This window comes from Sturnus vulgaris, chromosome 14, assembly GCF_052056855.1.
Source record: "Sturnus vulgaris isolate bStuVul1 chromosome 14, bStuVul1.hap1, whole genome shotgun sequence".
Taxonomy (NCBI): Eukaryota; Metazoa; Chordata; class Aves; order Passeriformes; family Sturnidae; genus Sturnus; species Sturnus vulgaris.
The window spans coordinates 2875298-2896572 of NC_142256.1; the positions used below are offsets into that span (position 1 = coordinate 2875298).

Sequence of the window (21275 nt, forward strand, 5' to 3'; positions counted from 1 at the left end):
TGTAGCCTGAATTTTTTAGGTGCAACTGGATTTATAGCACCTAACTAGGTGCTGACAGTAAACACCAGAGAAATCCTTTGGGATTAAGCCTATTCAGCAGAAGTTCACACATCCTGCATTTATCACAGACTTTGTATGTAACCTTCTGTCAGAAGCTACAGAAAGACAAAGTCAATTTAAAAAGTAAACAGCAGCCCAGCTTTAAGCCCACATAGCTGGAAAAAATCAAAATTCCTGCATTTACACCACCCAGCTGGCTTCATCTGCCTGCTCTGGCTCTGCCTCTACTTTGAGTATACAAGGATCTGAGTTTGGTGGGCCTTTTATTTTTATTTTTTTTGCTCAGGTTTAGCAATTCCCAAGAGATTCAGATTTCCTCACCTCACTGCATTTGGATTATTATTTAGCTATACCGTGAATAAGTTATTTTAATATCTTTTTAGAAAAAAAAAAACAAACCAGCATTTTTTCATCTATCACTGCATACCTAATAAGCAGTTTTTAAAACCCTGGGGAATTTAAAGCAAATTTATTTACCCTCATTGAAAGAAATGTCATTAAACTTACCATGGAAAAGTGTTGCCATTCTCTTTAGCTATACATACAGTAGCAAACTGAAAACACTTAAGTAGGAATTATAACCTGCTTTTGCTGTAGATTTTGGATTTTTCCCTACACTGCAAAGTCCTCTATGCAAATATATTTTTCCCTACAAGCTTTTTGAAAAATATTGCCGCTACACCGATCCTAATTTTGTCAAAGCTGTTAGGGAGATGTGTGTGCACAGGTCATTAATTGTTATTAATGTCAAGTGGATACTGAAATCCATGAAGTGGTTTGGAAAACTCAGAGCTTATTCTGTACCTGATCGACTCTGTGAGGGCATTTGCAAATAAATCCACCAAATGACACCGAGGGAGAGACTTTTCCTCAGCTGTGTGCCCTGGACCTCAGCTCCAAGTTTTTATGGCTAAGGAAGGTGTGAATCAGCAGGATCCAGCTGCCATCTCTGCTCCTCACGGGTGTTCATCTCCCAGCAAACTGGCAAATGTCTGCCTCGAGACGTGAAGAAGAATGTTTTATTCCTCTGTTCCTTTGCCATTTGATGATTTTCAAGACTTTTGGTAAGGTTAATCAAGTAAACTTATTTTGTTGAGGGGGGAAAGAGACAAACAAAATGACGTGTCAGATGTCAGGAGGCTGTTCCAGGAGCATAAACCATCATTTTACCCCTCCATCCAAACACAATATGCTCCACTTCCCATTTGCTCAATAATCCCTAATATTTTGGTGCTTAGGTTACTGGTGTCTAAACAAAGCCACTTTTATCCTGCTCTGACCTTGCCTGGAATGGATTTTTTTGCCAGGTATCAGTCAAATATAAAAGTGTGCCCACACACTCAGCCATGGGGTGTCTGTTTGGGGGATACAGTTTCTCCAGCCACTGGAATTTTTTAGGGGTTGGAGCACTGCCTACATAAAACATCCATTTGTCGTGGGTCGGGAGCAAGACAGCTTTTCCCAATGATAAATATTTTGGTGCAGTAAAACCACAAAATTGCTTTGTGACATTAAATTAAATCTTCTTAGTTTTGGTTTTGTTTGTTTGTTTGTTTTATTTTATTCACATTTAACAGTCAAAGCAGAGCTCTTAGGTCACAGTTTGACCCTGCAGTAAATCTCACTGTAATTTCAGCACTGATGCAAAGGACTGGTCTAATTTAAAATCACTCTCCCAACCCCAATTTACTTCCAAAAACATAAAAGGTGAACATTCTGAAAACAAGTTTTATGCTGTATTAGGTATCACCTCTCCATCACTCCAGCTATGTGGTGTATCAAGTATCACCTGTCCTGCAGATGTAATGAACTCAATTGCCTCAGGTACTGGTTATTTGAACAAAAATATACTTGGGAACCTACACCTGCTCCAGATGAAAGCAGGACTCCTTCCTGCTCTCCATTACTAAAGATTTTGGCATCTTCCTTTCCTGGTCAAAGGTTGTGGAAAGTAAAACTGATGAGAAATATGCCCTGTACCTGTCCCTTCCCTTTTCTCTCACCCAGACACTGTGGCTGCCTTTCAGTTCTCAAGTCTGCCAGGGGAAATTTAAAGTGTGAATATATAAAGACACTTTGTTTACATAAGAAGTTGGGCTTGTATTGTTGAGTAGAAACTCAACTGTTTCCACAACCTTTAAATGCAACACCCTCCTCGACTTGACAGTGCTATTTTTATAATGAGCCACCAAAAAGAGAAACAAAGGTGTCTCGTGGGCTTCCTGAAATGGTGTAAATCTTCTGTAATATGTTTTTTCTCTATGTATTGGATATTATGGAGATGACTTCCTTGCAAGACCTTCACAAGATAGGACTTTTTGGGCATTAAAACGGGATCTTTCAAAACTCAGCTCCCTTGATAATTTCAGCAGTGAGGGGGGGAAACTGTAGAAGTGCTTAACCCTACATAACATGAGAAGTCTAGCATTCAATTAATTAAGGCTCACATGGGGAAACAGGAATATCTTAGTTTTCATAGGGCATGCCAGCTGTACCCTCTCACAACACCAGGTGAGAGGGGAAACTCTGTCATGGTTAGAGAGGAAGGAACGTGCATAGAGGTGAGGAAAGCCCATGGTTAGAAGGGCGCAGAGGGTGAATATCCCCATCGACAGACGCCAGTACTGCCAATATTTATTTGGTTTTTTGGCACCATCGGACTTGCACGGAGTCACCTCTGCCCAGCGCGCACACACCTGAGGTGACATGAAACGGCCCCACACTTAGGGGACCGCAGGGACACGGACCCTCCTGCCGCTCCGCACCACGAGCTGGCACCGCTGATCCCCCATGCCCTCCACATTCCCTAGGGGCCGTGACCTGAGGAGCAGCCACAGCATCCCCACCCCACCCAGCCCCACCCTCAGCCTTTGCCCCGCACCAAAATGGCGGCGGCCCCTGAGGGCCGGAGCCGCGCGCTCTGGGCGGGGCTGCCCTCCCGGGCCGCGCCTGCGCGGGGCCGCGCGCGCCTCCACTTCCGGCTGCCGGCGGCCGCTTCCGGCCCCCCGTTCCTTGGTAACAATGGAGCAGAAAATGGCCGCCTGAGCGGGCAGGAGGCGGCGCGGCGGCGGAGCGGCACGGGCGGAGCGCGGACAGCCGGCACCCAGCCCCGAGCGGCGCGGGCAGCGGCGCACCCACAGCCGGGGCGGCGGCGGCGGGCGGCGGCGGCGGGCGGTGAGCACCGGGGCGGGGGCGGGCACTCAAAATGGCCCGGGGAAGGGAGAGGCCCAGGCCCGGGGGAGGCGGCGGCGGCCGCCTGAGCGGGGAGCGGCAGCGGGACCCCTCAGTCGCTGCTCGGGGGCGGCTCGGCGAGGCGCGGGAGGCTCCATCGGCGGTGCCGTGAGGGAGCGGGGGGCGGTGATGGCGGTCCGAGCGCGGGTGTGCCCGGATGGGCCGCGCTCCGTCACCCCCGGGATCCTCCTGGCGGGGCCTCCCGCCGCGACCCTGATCCTCCACTGGAGGCTGGAGCCGGGATTGTGCTGCCCCCGGGGAGGCCAGGCGGGCCCGGCACCCTCCGGGAGTCCGGCTGGGCTGGGGGAGGAATTGGAACAAGCTCATTTGGGAGGGGTGGAGGGAGGGGGTGGTTATAGCTGCTATCCTGGGCCTCGTCCACAGTTCAGTGCCTGCTGAAGGAATCGCAGCTTTTCAGGGCCGTATTTTCAGGCCGTGCTTCCCTGAGTTGAGGCAAGAAGCCTTGTTGTGGAAGACAGGCGAGAACAACTCTTCCTATCCCGCTGCGTAAGGCTGGATCAGCTCGTGACCTGTTCAAACCTGTGGTGTTTGCTATTCCTGTGCTGAGTTTCTCCCCAGTTAATCACGTCATCTTTGCTCTGTCACTTTAGCTTCCTGTGCAAATTTTTCTCTGCCCCGTTTAATGCTGTTTGTTGGCATTTAAGGTTTCTATTTCTCTGTTTCAAAATCCTTGTCTAAGCCCAGCTGGGTGTATGCGTTTATCTTGAGTGATCTGCTTTAATTGAGGAGCAATATCAGGTTGTATATAATAGTGTGTATATATACATATTTATATAATGTAGTGAGATTTAAGGTTTGTTTATAAAATTTGTTATGTCTTGATTTTAGTGTGCAGTAGAAGCCTGCCAAAAGGTTTCACAGCAAAAAAAACCTGAATTTTCAAAATAATTGTTTTGCTGTTTCTCAAGGAGGTGGAACCTTGATACAGAGAAGCTCCTAAACAAGAATGCAAACTTGATAATACCCAATAGTATCATCATATATCCCATTTATTTTCTTGTCCGTTTTGGCAGTATTGGGTAATTTCAACTTGAAAATACGTTTCAAATGTTAAAAAGAACTTCTGACACTGAATTTTAATTGCAGCGACTTGTCAAGTCTCTCTAAAACAAATGAACAGTTGGCTGATTCTTGGGCAATTAATTATCTTAATTGAGGGTCAGATATTTAATTTTGTTGTAGTGGTCACCTAGCACTTAAACTGACTATTCCCTCTACAGGTTTAGTATTTTGGAATTAAAATAATGATAGCTTGGAATTATGTCCTGGGAAGGGGAAACACACCACACATTATAAAATTAAGGGTTTCTTGTTATGTTAGACCACTAAGGCACAACAACTGCAGTGTTAGCAACTCTGTCTGGGTAAATGTTTGCCACTGAAATAACCACACACCAGTATTTTTCAAGCCTGTAGTGGTTGCCATCTGTATCATATTTATTTTCCATATTACTGAATTCCTGGATGAGAGTGTTGCAAGTGTCTGCTCTCCAGTGTGTGTATTTGGGGTTTTTTTGAGAAGTGGATAGTGTGATCCTTAGATGGAAGTGTTTTCAAAACACCTCTGTATCAATATACCTGCCTTGCTTGTTCCTTTATTCCTCTTCCCTGTATCAGAATAAATCCCTAGATCTTAGTAAAATCATTCCAGTTGCAGTGGAAGTGTTGTACTTTTTTTTTTTTTTTTTTTTAGCAATCATAGCACAATATAACATAATGTTATGACTCCATATACTTGAGTCTAAAGATTGCATTTAAGTCCAGCCTAATGTAGCTTAACACATTACTGGAGTGTCCTAAATTCTTTTTTTTCCTAGAGAACTTGAGTTTCCATGTGTTAAAACACTTGAATCCAGACATGATTATTGGGTGTTTATCCAAGGTTTTGTGGTTTAATCTCAGTCTTGATGAAAACTTATCAGCTGCTGAGCTTGCAAAAATTATTCGTGGAGGTTTAAAACCAAATGTGAACATTTTCGTCTTCAAGTACTTTCATGAGAGCCTTGTGCTTGTCAAAACCAAAACTTCTAAAGAGTGTAAGAGTCATAACTTAGTCAGGAGCTTTGTGTGCAGAGTAGGGATAGCCGGGAGCATGCCAGGGACTGGTTTTGCCTTTGCACAGGTTCTGGCTGCAGGTAAGATGATAAACACAAGCCTGTGTCTCCTTCAGACTGCTCAGGTTTGTATTACCAAGGTACTTGTCAGGAGCTTTTGGCTGCTGTGCAGTGTTGAGGCTCAGCTTGTGACTCAGGGAGGTCTGCAGGGTTGGGTGGTCTCCTAAAGCCACCTGATGATTATGGAATGTTGGAAAAGCCAGCACACATTTTAGCTCAGTAATTTAAAATCATCTCAGAGAGCACTCTGGGTTTTGATGTATGTGCACATAGTCCTGTTAGAATGCTGGAGCTTCCCTGCCTTGGGACAGCATCAGAAAAGGAATTCTCATGGTACAGGTGCCTATTTAAATTCAAATAAATTTACCTTCATTTTATTTCCCACTTCTGTGTTTGTTGGGCACCGGATATCAACAAGAGCAGGAGCGCACGGATCGGAATTCCTCTGTGGCTTGTGGTTGCAGTGATTCTCTGGTTGTTCTTTCACTGTTAGCAGTGCCTGCATTAGCAGCAGTTGTGTGGAGACAGCAAGATTCAGCAGTGAATTTAAAGATGGGTTTTTCTTTTTTAGCTGAAAATCAGTGAGTGTTGAGTGTGGCTTAGTGTTTTCATTAACCACAGCTTGTGTTTCTTCAGGAATCAAAACTCTGCTTGTCCTTGGGTATCAGTCCTGTTCTAGTGCTATGTCTCAGGGTCAGCACTGGTTACTTGTGTGCAGCTTTTCTTCTTCTTTGGAGTTGAGTGGGCCTTCTGCTGCTGACTCAGCAGCATTTCTGGGCTAAAAGAGCATTATTTCATGAGCCTGCAGTGCTGGAAACTCGCTGCACCTCATATACACCAAGTTTTCTCTTCTGTGCTATCTGAATTTGATGGCTAAGGCAGTGTTATCTTAATTTTATTTTCGACTTATATGTGAAAAGTGTTGTTTTAGTAAGTGCAGATGATAAAAGGCAAAGCCCAGCATTTTGGCAGTTGTTACCACATTTTATTTTCAGAGCTCCATCTTGGTTCCACATGCTCTCAGTATTCTGGAATTGCTAAGCTCTGCCCTGATTTCCTGACTTCTTTCTGACTTATCAGGAGTTGTTAGTGTTTCTCTTCTTTATCTCAACAGTTGGTTCAGCTGAAGTGTTTTTCCTCTCTGGTTTGTTGGGTTTTTTTTATTCTGTGGAACTTTCTGCCAGTGTTCTGCAAAAGTATTCATTTGCTTTCTATTGTTTGAAATGTATGTTCAGAGTGACATCTTGTTTGAGGGCCTTTGCTTTGAAACACACTGGGGTACTGAAAAAGCTGAATTGATGTTTAATACTCCTTGTTTGAGTGGCATTTAAATTTTACAGCACTTTTCACGGAACACTTGCATAGACCACAAAACTTTCTTCCAGCTTTCCATGGGTGGTGCATGTTTCATGATAATTTTTGAGTTAAAGAGGATATAGAGAGGTCTTGATTTTTAAAAGTTATGGTAGGTTTATTAAAAATCTAATAAGAACCTAAATCTGCTGGTCATCCCAGTGGAAATGAAAAGCCAGAATAGCAGGGAAAAAAAAAAACAACCCGAAATTCATGATGCTACTTTGAAAACTAGAAAAGTTTGTTCCTTTTTACTAAGATGGAGATGAGCGTTTTGGACCTGTGGTATCAAAGCCTTCGATGTGATCACAAAAGGAAACTTGTGCACCTGCACAAAAAGAGAAAGCCAAACAAACTTGACATAATGAAGCTCCATGTATAATGCAAATAGATGACTTTCATTTCACTGTCTTAGGGTGCCTTTTTCATTTAATGATGGGATTCACTGACAGTTTTTGCTTCTGCTTTTGAGCTTGCAGACTTGAGTGATGAAATATTTAAGATGAAAATGTAGTTTCTGTTAAAACTAGTTGGAAATAAGGCATGAGTATTGAGAAAGTGGATACTGACTGGCATGGAAACTATTTTTTAACTTTGAATTCTTCTAGGAAAATGAGGTGGGGTGTGTTGGATGAGTGCTGTGTGTGAAGTGGGTTCTGTTTGTGCTTGAAGGAGCCGGGGTAGGAGGACTGCCTGTTCTAGCTGCTGTTCCTGTGTCATTTGAGCCATGGAATTGCAGCGAGGGCTGGCCGGGGCCGTGCTGCCATGGCACGTCAGAGCTGCTGAAGTCACAGTTCGTGGAAAGCTCCTGGACACGCAGCTGTGCCCTGCTTCTCTCCAGCTCAGGTGGCTTTGAGGCATGTTCACTGCAAGCTGGGCAGGGAAAATAGCCTCTAAGGACCCAGAGCAAAGCAGTCAGTGCTCCTGGCTGCCATCCTGAGTCACTCCTTTAGTCCAAGGGGTTGATCAGCAGGTAAGCAAGGTGTGCTACCGGTTGGAGTAGCTAATTAAGGTGAGGGCATGAATCATAAATGAGAAGTTTGCCTTCTGCTGAGGACATCTCTGGAACACCCACAGTGCCATCCTCTTTTTTTGTTTATCCAGAGGTATTAACTGTGTTGCTGGGACGTGAGGTAGCTCAGGTAACATTCCTGCTACACAGGGCACGAGACATTCTCAGGTGAGGTTGAAATACTGGTAACACCAACATGAGGCCGTTCTAGAGGAACTTCTTGCACACCTGACTCATGAGCAGCTGAGTTGTTTCTTCAGTTTAATTAAATTCCATGCCTTGTCCTGTTAAATTTTGAGGCTTGCCCCATAAATCTCATGAAGATTTTAATTTTAAGGTATTGCTTTTTCATTTAACCCTGCCAATGAGCGATTTCAGGGTTTGTCTGATTTTCTAAGTTCTGCCTAGTTGATTTAATGAGAGTTCTGATGTTTTATGGGATTTCTTTTAAATCTAAAAAAACCCAGAAGTGCAGGCTAAAGTAGTATCTTGATGTTCAATACGGGATAACTAATGTCAGGTGATATTACACATTATTGAAGGAGGAAGAACTAGAAATTTATTACTGTGCATTATTGTCCATTAGTACTTTTTCTGGGAAGAATCCTGTAGTCCACAAGTGTATGCAATATGGAGATAGATTGTGCTGCTGTTGAAGGTAAATGGGTGACACACACACGTTATCCCTGCTTGTTGTCCCACTGGATTTGAGGCAGTAGCACATTCCTGACTGGATTTAGTTTGCACACAACGTGGCATGAAAGAAAACAAAATATTTCTTATGCTGTAAGAATGATAACTTTGCATTATTGAGGGAATATCCAGTACTCTTAACTTGTCCCTATCAAAAAAAACCCCATAGTATTGCTTCCTCTCGAATAAAAGAATGTAACAAACAATAGCTTTTGTGAGCTTACTGCAGTCTGGAGCAGCAGTGGGGAGACAGGCAGTCATTTGTGCTCAGAAATCTCTGAGCTTGTTGAAGCGTGACTGCAGGGAAGATACTTTTCTGATTTGTGGCAAGATAGGAACACCAATTAAGAATTCACTGTAGTTACTCTGTCTGGATACTCGGCTGCTGAAGATTTTTTTTTTTTTTTTTTTAAGGAGAAAGTTGTTTATCCTATCTCTGATTCTCTTTCTTTGTGCAGTCTTTAGGTGGTCACCCCCCCCACTTCCCCATAAAGACATTTTCATATCTGGGTGTCTCAGCTGAAGTTGGCAATAATCAGCAGATCTGAACTTCCTGCTCATAGCTGTGACCTTCCCCACCCTGTGTCAACTCAGTGCTGACAAGGAAGGATACTAAAGGAGGAAATTCTGAATCTTTTAGCTTGGATAAGAACAAGGTCTTACATTGGAAGAAAGAAGAGCAGAGTTGAACCGTACCTGCTTATTAGATAACCAAATGTTGGTTATTTTGTTGTAAGCTAATAGTACACCTGTTGGTTTTCCCTCATCAGGCTTCCCTGTATTACTGGCTTCCTCCAGCCAGTCTGAATTGTCTGCAGGGTGTGAGCTGAGAGCAGCATCCTGAGGGGCAGATTTTCAAGTTGTTTCTGCCTCTCTGCACCAGGCCATGGTAACTCCCACCATGGAAATCGTGCAGTCCAGCCAGATGGGCTCTCTGGAGCCATGCTGAGGCAGGAACAGTCCAAACGTTCCAGTAAGTTCAGTCTGGCCATGGAGGGCTCTGCAGCAGGCTGGGAGGTGAGGTTTAGGTTGGACAATGAGCTGAGTGCTCAGGGAAGCAGCAGAAGCCTTGGGGTAGAAATCCTGGTTTTAATGTCAGAGCTCTGCTTTGAGGAGTATCATCCCATTTGCTGTCAGCAGTCAGGTAGGGAGAATGTGGTGTTGCTGTGTTTCTGTGCCATCTGTATTTCCATCAGTGTAAATATTCCATAGGGATTCACAGCATTTCTGGGATCATGAAATCAGGATATAGGTGACTGGTGTAACCTGTGAGTGGCTTGCAATAGGAAAATACAGCAGTTTGTCACTAGCAGAAGTGGTCCTCGTGTAAATTAAATTCTTCATTCAAGATCCCACCTCTGAGGCTTTTTTCTTAGCAGTAAATTCTACTCAGCCTTGATCATTTGCTGGTTTTATGATTTAAGAGGGAAGAGAAGAGGTGGTGGAGGGGAAAAGAGGAGCAAACCTGGAAATAAGTAGCACTGACTTATTCCAAGCATTTCCTAAAGAATCGCCTATTGAACTGTACATCAGCCTGTTGGTAAAGAAGACATTTTTAAATTCCACCCCTCCCTCTTTGAGTTGTTTTGACTCTGCCTTTTTTCCTGACCAAGAATGGTGCCCTTTCATTTTCTGAAATGGAATAGGCAAATATCTTTGAAATCACGTAGGTATTAGATAGCCAAGGTACCTGCAAGCACTGCAATTTTCACTTAAAAGGAAAGTAGTAAACAAATGTTATGTTTTGTATATGTAGTGCATCCTTCTTTTTTAAAACTTATGGAATAATTAGTCTGATGCTTACAAAGGTGTTAATATTGTTAATATCTTTCTGAAAACATTCCACGTGTTTCCAAGTTTGATGTGTATTCCTCAAGAACTGATGCATCTTTCAGGGTTTTATTTTGGATGCAAGTCTCTCGTTATACTCGAGAGTTTTATTCAGATTTTACCAGAACCAGTGAGAGCTGCTTTTAAAAGTATCTTGTCTTTAAGTAACGCTGCTTGGAGTAACAATTCTGCTACAGAAAGCTTGTAAAAAAGTTGATTGAAGCTGTGTTCTCCTTAGAAATACGTGCCTGGCATGTGAAGGGCATGGAGATTTCCTAAGTGAGCCGGGTCAGAGCTGAACACACCTGCAGGAACTATTGCTCAACTGTCCCGTGAATGGGGTCATTTATCGGTGTTTAACAGCTCGTCACAGAGCACAACACGTCACATGCCAGTCTGCAGTCCTTAGATTGCACCAGGAATTTAGAAATGCAGAGGAAGCTGATAGGCTCCCATCTGACTTGGGAGTGACCCTGGTAATTGCTGCTGCTTCCTGATTCCTGAAAAAACGGAGTAATTGCTTTGGTAAAATGACAGAACTTCACAGAACCAAACAGCACCGGTAGCCCAGAGTGGCAATAAGTTAATATCACAAACCTAAAATCAAGTTCTGCTGCATCGGAACTGAAGACAAAGGGTCAGGACAGCAGTTTCATAATTTGCAAGTCTGCAGTAATGGGATGTCCTATCCTGTGGAATTTTTCTGGTGCTGCACACCGAGGTCGTCAGTGCACTTTAATTTTCACCATAGCAGCTGAAATAAAGTGCCCGTGGAGATCATGCAGTGCTGCTCTTCTGGAGAAGCACTAATGTAAACTGTGGGCAGTCTTGACTTGACAGCTGTGCTGACAAACCAAAAAAAGATGCTTTTTGCACTAGACAGATGTCTGTGTGTTGGAAATTTTCCAGTGAGAAGCAGAAAAGCTTTATTCTTCCAGTATTTCCATGTCACATGAAGTATGGTTTAAATGAAAGGAATGTTTTCTGATGGGGAATGTTATTGCAGAGCTTTTTAGCATGCAGAGGATTAGCTTCTTAATCACCTCTCTGAGTAACTAGATTCTACCAGTTGTACAGGAAAAGTCTTGGTGCTCTGAGTAGTGAGGCAGAGTGATCAAGGAAAGTGGTTATTTTATCTTCATTTGATGCATTTGCATGGCACAGCCAGTGCCAGAATGTCTCCTGCATTTGCATGTGTTCCTTATAATATATATCAGATACAGACACAGCATCCATCGATTATTTTCCTTGAAAGAGAGATGTTGTCAAGTATTTCATCCAAATGAAGAACAATATGAGAAGGTTATATTTAAAATATGCAGCCTAGAAGACAGCTCTTGAAAGCAGTGGTGTACCTGATATGTGCTGGAGTTTTGTCTTGGAAATTTGCTCATCAACATCAGTAGTTCAGTAAAAGCTGCAACTTGAAAATAAATTCCTCTCTTGATGTAAAACTATAAAGTTGATTTTACAAACTCTTTTTGTTTTTTGAGGGAATGAGAGCCTTTCCCTTTTTTTTTTTTGTGCACAAGGTTCCACATCATCTTCTTTATTTGAGTTCTTCATAACCACTACATTCTGTTAAAATTCACTTGTATGGTGAAGAGGGTGTTTCTGTAGCAGGCAGGAAAATGCAAGGAGCAAACAATCCTGTGCTCAGAGAGCATGATCAGGAATGGCTTATGCCTTGTCCTCCACTTCTGTAAGGCTGCTTGGAGAGGCAGTTGTGATATTAGTAATATTTTATGGCAAAAGCAGATAATCAAGGTCACCTACTTTGTGAATGCAAAGATGAGCTTAGACTTATGGCAGATGTTATTCTGTGTTCAACTTGCTGCTTTGTTGAGTATTTGGTAATGATGGGCATCAGTTTTGTTTGTACTTCTTGAGGAGGTTCATGCTTTGTTTTAGTTCCCTCTGGTGATGAACCTGATCCTAACTAAAGCTTCATCAGCAAACTGCTTTAACCTGTACTTCACTCTCCATTGCAAACATGCCTAAATTCCATGCTGTATTTCACATTTGATAAAGGGTTGGTTCTGTCCTTTTTTTAGGTACTCTTCTAGTCATCAAGATGGAAAGCTCAGATTCTAGTGATAAAGGGAGTATTGATCAATCAGAAGCCCAACGTCAGAGCCAGCTGGATCGGTTAGATCGAGAAGAGGCTTTCTATCAGTTTGTGAACAACCTGAGTGAAGAGGACTACAGGCTTATGAGAGATAACAATTTGCTAGGAACACCAGGTAGGTAATGCTTGCCTATGTCCATCCTAGGGTTGCTTGTAGGTAGTTTGTGTCATTTTCTGTTCTCCTGAAGCCCTTTCACCCGTCTATGTGCTGCAGCCGTGTTCCGTGGTAGGAAATAGCTTCTTGCTAATTTGTGCACATTTAAATTCAAGTGGTCCCTTGACTTGTGGACACAAAGGATGGTGTGGATTCATCAGATACAAAAGTCTGGTGTTTGCACAACTTGGCAGGAACACCCAGATTTGACCCAGTTCCAGTTACGAACCTTTAGACAGACAAAAAATCTCCTTTAAGATCTGTGTGCAGATTTTGTGCTGGTGAGGTTAGGAGTTTGTAACCAGGGTAAGTAGTTTGGCATGAAATTCTGCATGGTCATTTTGATGTCAGCTCTCAACCAACTTGTTTAATTTCCTCTTTATGGGTTGATACCTAATCCAAACCATGACTCAAGTAATTTAAACCTTCATTTCCTGCTTGTGGAAGTGTTAACCTCAAGTGTTTCACTCTGGACACTAATGGGCATAGGATGACAAAAATTGCTGCTCAGTTGTCGAAGTTACAGAACCAGAGAGCTCATCTCTCTTGAATAGGATGGAACTGTTGGATATTTTAGCTTCAGGAAAACTTACTTGGGACAACGGTGCTAAAGTGTCTGAACTTCCCCATAGCAACGTGCTTGGCAGTGCCATTATGGCAGGATTTAATTTGACAGAACACAAGCAGTGGCTTGTACCTTCTTTAGAAGCTTATGATAATGCTTGCCATACATATATGATTTGGAAATATTTTTGGAAAATTTTGCTTATTTTCTAAGGTGAAATTACTGAAGAAGAGTTGCTGAGAAGGCTACACCAAGTTAAAGAAGGTCCGCCACAGCAAAACAGTGATGAGAATAGAGGTATATACAGTGTTTGTGAAAACTCTTAACTTTAGCACCCCGTACGGACCTTAACTTGAGTGCAGGAGTGGAACAAGTTAAGCCTAGGCAGGTGCAAGGTGAGCTTTGTTTCAAAACTCAGTGAGCCTTATGTCTGATATCTGCTGCAGAGGTCAGTTTGGGACAGATTTCATTCTTAACACATCTCTTACTTCTGTCAAAAAAAAGTTTTGTTTAGGTTTATTTCTTTTTTATTTCATTTTTTTAAGATTGCCTTTCTATCTGCTCCCTTCTGGGATGCTTTTTGGCGATCCCTCTTTTTAAATTCATTATTCTGCATTGCTTTTTTTGTCACCCTTCTGTAGAGATTGATGGGGGATGCTCAGACCTGACCACTGGGGTTCATTCTTCAGTGAGACAGATTTGCTCTAAAGCTTTGCAGGTGAAGGTTCAGGACAAACTTAATTCTCTGTTTCACGGTCAATAGATCACTTAATTGTTTGGAAAGGAAAACACAGAATATTGATGTGTTATGACACCTAACATGTGACTTTCCATTTACTTATGATAGAAAATACATGTTCTTTTGATTACTTGTTTGCTCTGTGATGGCTGCAGCATATCTGTCCATATTGGAGCAATGTCCACTCCTGCTCCCTTAGAAGAGCTCTGGTAGTTACAGAATTGTCACACTGCCTGTGAAGCCACAGTAGCACTTGGTAGGATTCAGCACTTCTAAATTGTCACTTGTTAAGCTAAGCAATTATGTTCTTGGAAAAGATGGCTCCAAAATTAGCTCAGTACTCTAATTTTGGTAGTTCCCTGTCTTTTTCACAGGTGCAGAGTCCGCAGAAGATGTTTCAAATGGAGATTCTATAATAGACTGGCTTAATTCAGTCCGACAGACTGGAAATACAACGCGAAGCGGGCAGCGAGGAAACCAGTCCTGGAGAGCAGTGAGCCGGACTAACCCAAATAGTGGCGACTTCAGATTCAGTTTGGAAATAAACGTCAACCGTAATAATGGGAACACGAATCCAGAAACTGAGAATGAGCCATCTGTAGAGCCTTCCAATGGGGAGGATTTGGAAAACAGCCAAAGTGACTCTGAAATTCCAAGGTCTGAATCACCGTCTGTAAGGCAGCCTGGATCAGAAAGGAGCGGTGCGGAGGAGCTGACGGCTGAGGAGGCTTCCCCTCCTAGAGGGCAGAGGAGAGCCAGGAGTAGGAGTCCAGAGCAGCGGCGGACGCGGGCTAGGACTGATAGAAGTAGGTCACCTATTAATGCAGTGAGCGAGGCCCCTCGCAGGTCTCATCACAACACATCATCTCAAACACTTGACCACTCGTCAGCGGGCGAGGCTGAGGGCAGCTCTAGAACCAGGCAGCACGTGACGTTAAGGCAGCACACAGTGGGGACTGAGGTGCCAAGTGAAAACGCAGTTCTGTTTTCCCCCCCTGAAACGAGGCCTGCTCCTCAAGCAGCGGGTTCTTCAGAAACCACCGGCGCCAGCGAGTCCACGGCTCCTGGGCAGAGGCCTCCCACCATAGTGCTGGACCTGCAGGTGAGAAGAGTTCGCCCGGGCGAGTACCGGCAGAGGGACAGCATAGCCAACAGGACCCGCTCCCGGTCCCAGACCCCCAACAACACGGTCACCTACGAGAGCGAGCGCGGAGGCTTCCGGCGCACCTTCTCCCGCTCGGAGCGCGCCGGCGTGAGAACTTACGTCAGCACCATTAGGATTCCCATCCGTAGGATCTTAAACACGGGCCTGAGCGAGACCACGTCGGTCGCCATCCAGACCATGCTGAGGCAGATCATGACGGGCTTCGGGGAGCTCAGCTACTTCATGTACAGCGATAGCGATGCGGATCCCAGCGGGCCGGCTCCCAGTCAGAACGTGGAGGCTGCCGAGCCGCAGAGCGGAGGCGGGGGCGCCTCGGGCAGTGAGAATGCAGATGTTAGCTCAGGGGAGGTGTACGAGGGCGGGCACGAGGCTAGCTCAACATCTGGTGCCAGGCGGGAAGGCCGGAATATGAGGGGCTCGGTCACTTTTGAAGAAAGCGGTTCTCTACCATTCCTTAGCCTTGCACAATTTTTCCTACTCAACGAAGACGACGACGACCAACCGCGAGGACTCACCAAAGAGCAGATTGACAACCTAGCCATGAGGAATTTTGGTGAGAGCGACGCTCTGAAAACCTGCAGCGTGTGCATCACGGAGTACACGGAGGGCAACAAGCTGCGCAAGCTGCCGTGCTCGCACGAGTACCACGTGCACTGCATCGACCGCTGGCTGTCGGAGAACTCCACCTGCCCCATCTGCCGCAGAGCAGTCTTAGCTTCTGGCAACAGGGAGAGCGTTGTCTGAAGGAGAGCTCAGTCCGTGGCCAGGCAGCTGGTGTGATAGTGATGGGCAAAGAAGTCACTTCCTTTATGGCCACTTTTTGAGTGGTACCTCAATGTATAGTAATGACTCGGAGCGAATCTTCCCTCGTCGAAGCATTTTCTCTGGATCCAAGCTTTGGGAATTGGAAAATTTCTTTAATTAGGCTTTTCGAGTTCTAGTCGGTTTGGGTGTTCAATTTCACTTGTCCAAAGACATCTCCCCACTTCAAAATATTTTTTTTCTCTGTGAAGAGTATTAAGTTCTTTCTCCTGCCCATCCCTTGCCATCCCAGCCCAATAAACAGTTTGTCCTCAAGATTGTGCTTCTGAGGAGTTCTTTGAGAAGTTATCCCAGCTCAGTGTCCATGAGTCATAGAGGAATTTTTTGCAAGAAATCCAACTCTCTGAAAAAAATAATATTAATTTAATTGCACATTTGAACATACTTTTAATTTTTCTCCTGGCTTAATATTGGACATGTCTGTGTAAATAACACTAATGTTAGCCCTTTCCCCATCACTATGGCACGCTGTAGGATGAGCTGTTAGCGTAATTGGGATATTTATCTTGTTGTGGAAATATAAGAATTGCCTATGCTTGTTTAAATAAAGGAAAAACAAAAAACAAATCTGTTTTAAAATTGTAAAGCTTTTTTGTAGAAGCTCAGTACTTTTCCAATGCACTGTTGTACTAACGCATTAAGAATTAAAATTGTACCATGCTTAGAAATCAAGAATGCTTTTCATACAGACCCCACCACACAGAGAGCAAAGTGAACATGAGAGAGCTGCTTTTGTGACTGTGTACCTGTCAAGAGCAGTGCATATCTGTACTATTTATGTGAACAGCTACTGTAACATAAAAACAGTTGGATTAGACATTAAATTGCATTTAAAAAAAACGGAAATTAAATGTTATAATTGCAGTGTTTTGGCTCAGTAATGCCACAAAAAAAAAAAGATAAAAATTAGAAACTGTTCTAATGGCTGGTTATTTCTTGGTATGGTTGCAAATATGGAATAATACAAACCCATGTGTACTGGCTCATTCACTGAGCTTTGTGCCCGATTTTTCTATGGGCTTTTGCTCTCAGTTTTGGAGGCAAAATTGTAACTTCAGCAAACAAGTATGGACAGGTTGGTTTTTAGTTCTTCACGAGCTTCAACTGTATTGGTAACTTCTGGATGTGGTAGCTTGTGGTGCAAGTGCCACAGGGAATAACTGGAAAGCACATCATTAGTATTGGGTTATATTTAAAAATGAGTGCACTTAAATGTGTAGCAGATTCGTGAGATTAACAGTAGAAACCCAACAAGCTCTTTATATTCCTATTGGACAGAATGGAAATGAATTTGCTTTTATAATTATGCACATGACGTGTTGCAATTGAGAATTGGGGAATGTACCTTGACTCTCATCAGAGAGTGTGTGTGTGTGTGTGTGGGGAAACATCCTTCACCCTCAGTGACCCCTTCTTTGTTTTATTCTCTAAGGTTTTGGGTTTTTCCTGGCTTGTATCTGCAATGGGAAAGTGGTTTTTATTTATTTCCACTCCAGGGCAGTAGTTCTGAAGGGATATGAGCTGCTCTTGCTGGCTGGGTGGGAAATGTTGCTTGTTCCTCAGATGACAAAACCAAAGCTGGCCTTTCTCTTTTTTCCTAATTAAAACACATTTTTGGTGTTTTGTAGTGGTGGGTGCATAAGCTATAATCGCTGCTCTAAGCCATTTTAACATCTCATCAGTTAGTTCAGGATTCCACAGCATCCCAAAATTCCTATTTTTTTTTTATTCCCTCTCCATTTTGTGCTGTTGTTTCGGTGGGAAGCCCTGACTGGCTCTTGAGCTCCCTTTCCTCCTGGTGGGCCGTGCCACCGTGGCAGAGGGAACACGAGGCTTCTTTGGGAACAGAACAATCAGTCTGCTCACGGGTTTGCTTCTTTTCCTTGGACACGCAGCACTGCAAAATTGGAGCTGGCTCTTGAGTCCGGGTGCTGGGTTCTCTGTGCCAAAATTTCACAGCAAAATAACACTTCTGAATTTCCCAGAGCAAATACTCGCTCTCATTTGCGGTTTCCAGACTTACAGAATGTAGAATTAGAAGGGAAAAAAAATCCCTCTCTACACGAGTACTGTGTTAGATGTTGAAAGTCAGAGATGTTCATCTCAGATCAGAGCTAGTGACCACCAGGAAGGGACCCCATTATCCCAAACCCACACAAAGCACGGCTGTGGTTCCTGTCACCCCACCTTTTCCATGGAATTTCCACCTTGGTAGAACTGCCCTCACGGTTTTGTTGCACCTACTAGCATGTCTTAACACTTTATCTTTCTGTAACAAGAGCAACTAATAAAATCTTGGAGGTTTCCCAAACAGTTACCAAGAACAAATAATTTAATCTCAATTTGGGAGACCTTGAACGTTCTCCCTGGTTTCTCTGCCTTTCGCAGTGCTGAGTGTGCTAAAGGGGCTGGGGGCTCATTGTCTGCAGCAAAAACTTCTTTATGTAGCTCAGTTAATTAGGGTAATTAAATTTCTATTTAGCTAAATTTAGATTGGAGTAAGGAAAAGCCAATATTAACATTTCAGTTGCTTGCAAAATGTGAAACACTTTCATAATTAGACTAATTTACATTTCATGAATTATTTTTATAGTGAACATGTGTATTTAGCTCTTCCCTCAGTTTTTTTTTTTTTGTTTTTTGTTTTTTGGTTTTTTTTTATTTCTGGAGGGACTCAGCATCTTCACTCGTGCCTGGAGGGGTATGAAGGGTTAAAAGGGTGAGTTTTGGCATTCTGATTTGTGGGAATGATGGCTTTGGAGAGGCAGAGCTGTGGCCTGGGTCACAGTGCCACCGTGTGGGATGTGCCTTCAGCACCAGCGGGATTCCTTGCAGCTTTTATTGAGGTTTCGAAGGATTCTCCTCGTCATTGCCCGACTCAGGGGTTACCATGGGGTTTTTTCCCCAAATGTCCAAACTCCTGCTGGGAATTCCTGGTGCGTGAGTTCCATTCCTTTGTGACAGGACAGACCCCTACCCACAGCAAGGCCAAAGCTTGTGACAAATGCACACTTTTAATAATGACAGTTAACGAGTTACTGTTAGTTCATATTTTACTTCATGTTATGAACCAATGCAGACTTGTGGGTGCTCACTTTAATTTTTTTATAATTTGGGGCTTTATCTGTGAAAAGACTGAATTCCTGGTGCTGGTTGGATTTCCTTTTCTCGTGCATATCTTTTATTTCTTCCAACAAGTCGGGTTTTTTGCAGGGAGCTTGGAGGCAGTTGAGTTGTTTTAAAAAAGATTTGATGATGTAGGTATTTCATGCATAGAAATCAGGGAATTTTAAAGGCTTTTTGCAGGCACAGCAGCTGCAGGACAGGACACCCAGGGGTCTGAAGGAGCTGTAATTGTCCATTGTGTGGACTTGCAGACCAAGGGGTTTCCCACCAGAGCTGGCACAATGGCCCATAATGAGTGGCATCCCAGTTTCCTGTCACTTGTCTGGGTTATGCAAATGTGGGACTCCAAATGCTCCTGTGGATAAACACAAGCCAGTGGTCTCATAATGATGGATAATGCAAGGGGGAGGAGAGGTGCAGGTAAGGCTCAGGGGGTTCTGAACAAGCCTCCATCCCTGTCTCACCCTTCATTTGGGATGTTGCATCCGTGCAATGGTGTCCTGGTTTGGGAAAGGATCTTTGAGCAGGCCAGGAGCCGAGGAGGAGCCCAGCTGGAAATGTCTGCCTGCTCCTCTGCCTTCTCCAGGAGGAGGAGCTTTGGGTGAAAGTTGGCTTGGAGCCACATGGAGGGAATTTATAACAACTTCAGAAATATTTCCAGCCCTTATGTACAGTAGGCTTTTTGTTTACCCTCGACTGGGGGGGTTGGGGAAAGCAGGAGGCTGAAGAGACACAATTAATGGTAACGTACCCAAAGTACAAATAAGTGGTGGTGTGTTTAAAAAAGAGGTTTGCATCTGTTACACCAGGGCTTCCCAACCTCTCAGATAGACTGCATCTCCTTTTTCTTTATAGGAAAACACAGCGTTGAATTGATTTGATTTATATCTGGTTTTATTCCCTTTAGTTACAATATTTGAGCCCCTTTCTGAATTTCACTCTGCTGGGAAGGCTGTTGATTGGGAAGCCCTGAATTCCACTGTGAATGTAACACTTTTCTTTATTATTTTTTCAATTTTTTATTTTTATTTTTATTTTTTGTACAGTGCTTTACATTTGTTTATTCTGGACTTGCTTAATACAAACTGGTACTCAGAGGTTGTTGGACACAGTCTGACCAGGTTTGCCAGCTAACACTTAGGAGTTTGTTCCCTATGTAAGGTGTTATAATGCAAATTTAAATAGACTCAATAAAATGCATGAAGTGTTCATTTTGTGCTGGATCATCACTCCTTGGGTTTATTCTTATGGTGGGGATGCAGTGGAGTACAGGGTGGTGGATGTGGCAGGAATTTATTTCCTCCATGCATCTTTCCCCTTGAGGCAGAGAGGATGAGCTGGAATGGTACAGAATTAGCTCCTCAGAAGAATTTCTTGCATTAGGACATAAAGCTGAAGAAATAAATCCCTCTATGTCCCAGACTTTGTAAATCTGGCAGTGGATAATGCACGATACAAAAGCAGCATCTCCAAGTTTTCTTCCAAGGAAAAGCTGTGACTCTAGGTGCCCATTGGAACCAGGGGCCATTCAGGGCTGTCAGGGCTGAGTTTCCCTGCAAATCCAGCCAGGATTCCGGGAGAATCTCCCATGTGGCTTAAAGCTCCAGCCTAAAATTAGCAGCTGAGGTACGTGCAAACACTTGCTGGAGTGGGAAGGCAGATTTTTAGGGTGTGGGAAGCTGTATTTATTATCTGTGCTTCCCTCACCTCAATCCCGTTCCTTAGGAAGCAGGAGCTGAGAGCAGCACGATGGCATTGGTGCAGAAGAAGGGACAGGAAGGTGTTGTGTCCCTAAAAAAGGGCATTTTGGGTGCCAGGGCAGGGGCTCAGTGTCACTGATGCTCCTCAGCACTGCCAGTGATGCTGTTCTCCAGCAAGGAGAAGTTGTGGGCTGCTCCAGGGAGGCATGGAATTGGGGTTCTGCTCCAGTTCCACTCTCCATAAGGAGAGCTCTTGGATAAGTTTTTTTCTCATTCCCACAGGCTTCTTGCTCTTTGAGTGTTCAGTTCAGTCTGACACTGGGTGTTTAACACAGGTGTTAGCTTTGATTTCAATGAGTTTATTCATGAAGTGACTCCCACGCTTTGTGTATCAGGAGCTCTTTACCTGTCTCCAGCCCCTCATCTCCCTGCAGGAATTCCTTCAGTTTGGGTAACCCTGGATTTGTTCCTCAAAAACTTTTGATCAACCCCTGGATTGCTTAAAGAGCCCAAGCCAACCTTGGCGCTCGTGTGTGGCTGACTTCATCCCTCTGTTTATTTT

At 43.9% G+C, this 21275-nt stretch overlaps 1 protein-coding gene across 3 annotated transcripts; it reads left to right on the top strand.

The window, feature by feature from the left end:
- The first annotated feature begins 3076 nt into the window (after positions 1 to 3076).
- Positions 3077 to 20222, top strand: RLIM (ring finger protein, LIM domain interacting). 3 transcript variants are annotated; one of them, XM_088172958.1, is made up of 4 exons: positions 3078 to 3234; positions 12369 to 12557; positions 13375 to 13458; positions 14275 to 20222. In XM_088172958.1, exons 2-4 carry the CDS (start codon positions 12389 to 12391, stop codon positions 15807 to 15809), a joined length of 1788 nt encoding a protein of 595 aa, XP_088029084.1. In that variant the 5' UTR covers positions 3078 to 3234; positions 12369 to 12388; the 3' UTR covers positions 15810 to 20222. The 3 variants fall into 3 exon arrangements, with proteins under 3 accessions (XP_014732674.1, XP_088029084.1, XP_088029085.1); XM_088172959.1 differs by lacking the exon at positions 3078 to 3234 and adding an exon at positions 3655 to 3798; XM_014877188.2 differs by lacking the exon at positions 13375 to 13458 and having other exon boundaries at positions 3077 to 3234.
- The last annotated feature ends 1053 nt before the right edge of the window (positions 20223 to 21275 follow it).

Bases quoted from the DNA above. Each gene is read 5' to 3' on its own strand.
- RLIM (XM_088172958.1), top strand. From the start codon at position 12,389: ATGGAAAGCTCAGATTCTAGTGATAAAGGGAGTATTGATCAATCAGAA. The intron at 12,558-13,374 runs GTAGGTAATGCT...TTATTTTCTAAG, and splicing joins CAATTTGCTAGGAACACCAG to GTGAAATTACTGAAGAAGAG. The intron at 13,459-14,274 runs GTATATACAGTG...TCTTTTTCACAG, and splicing joins AAACAGTGATGAGAATAGAG to GTGCAGAGTCCGCAGAAGAT.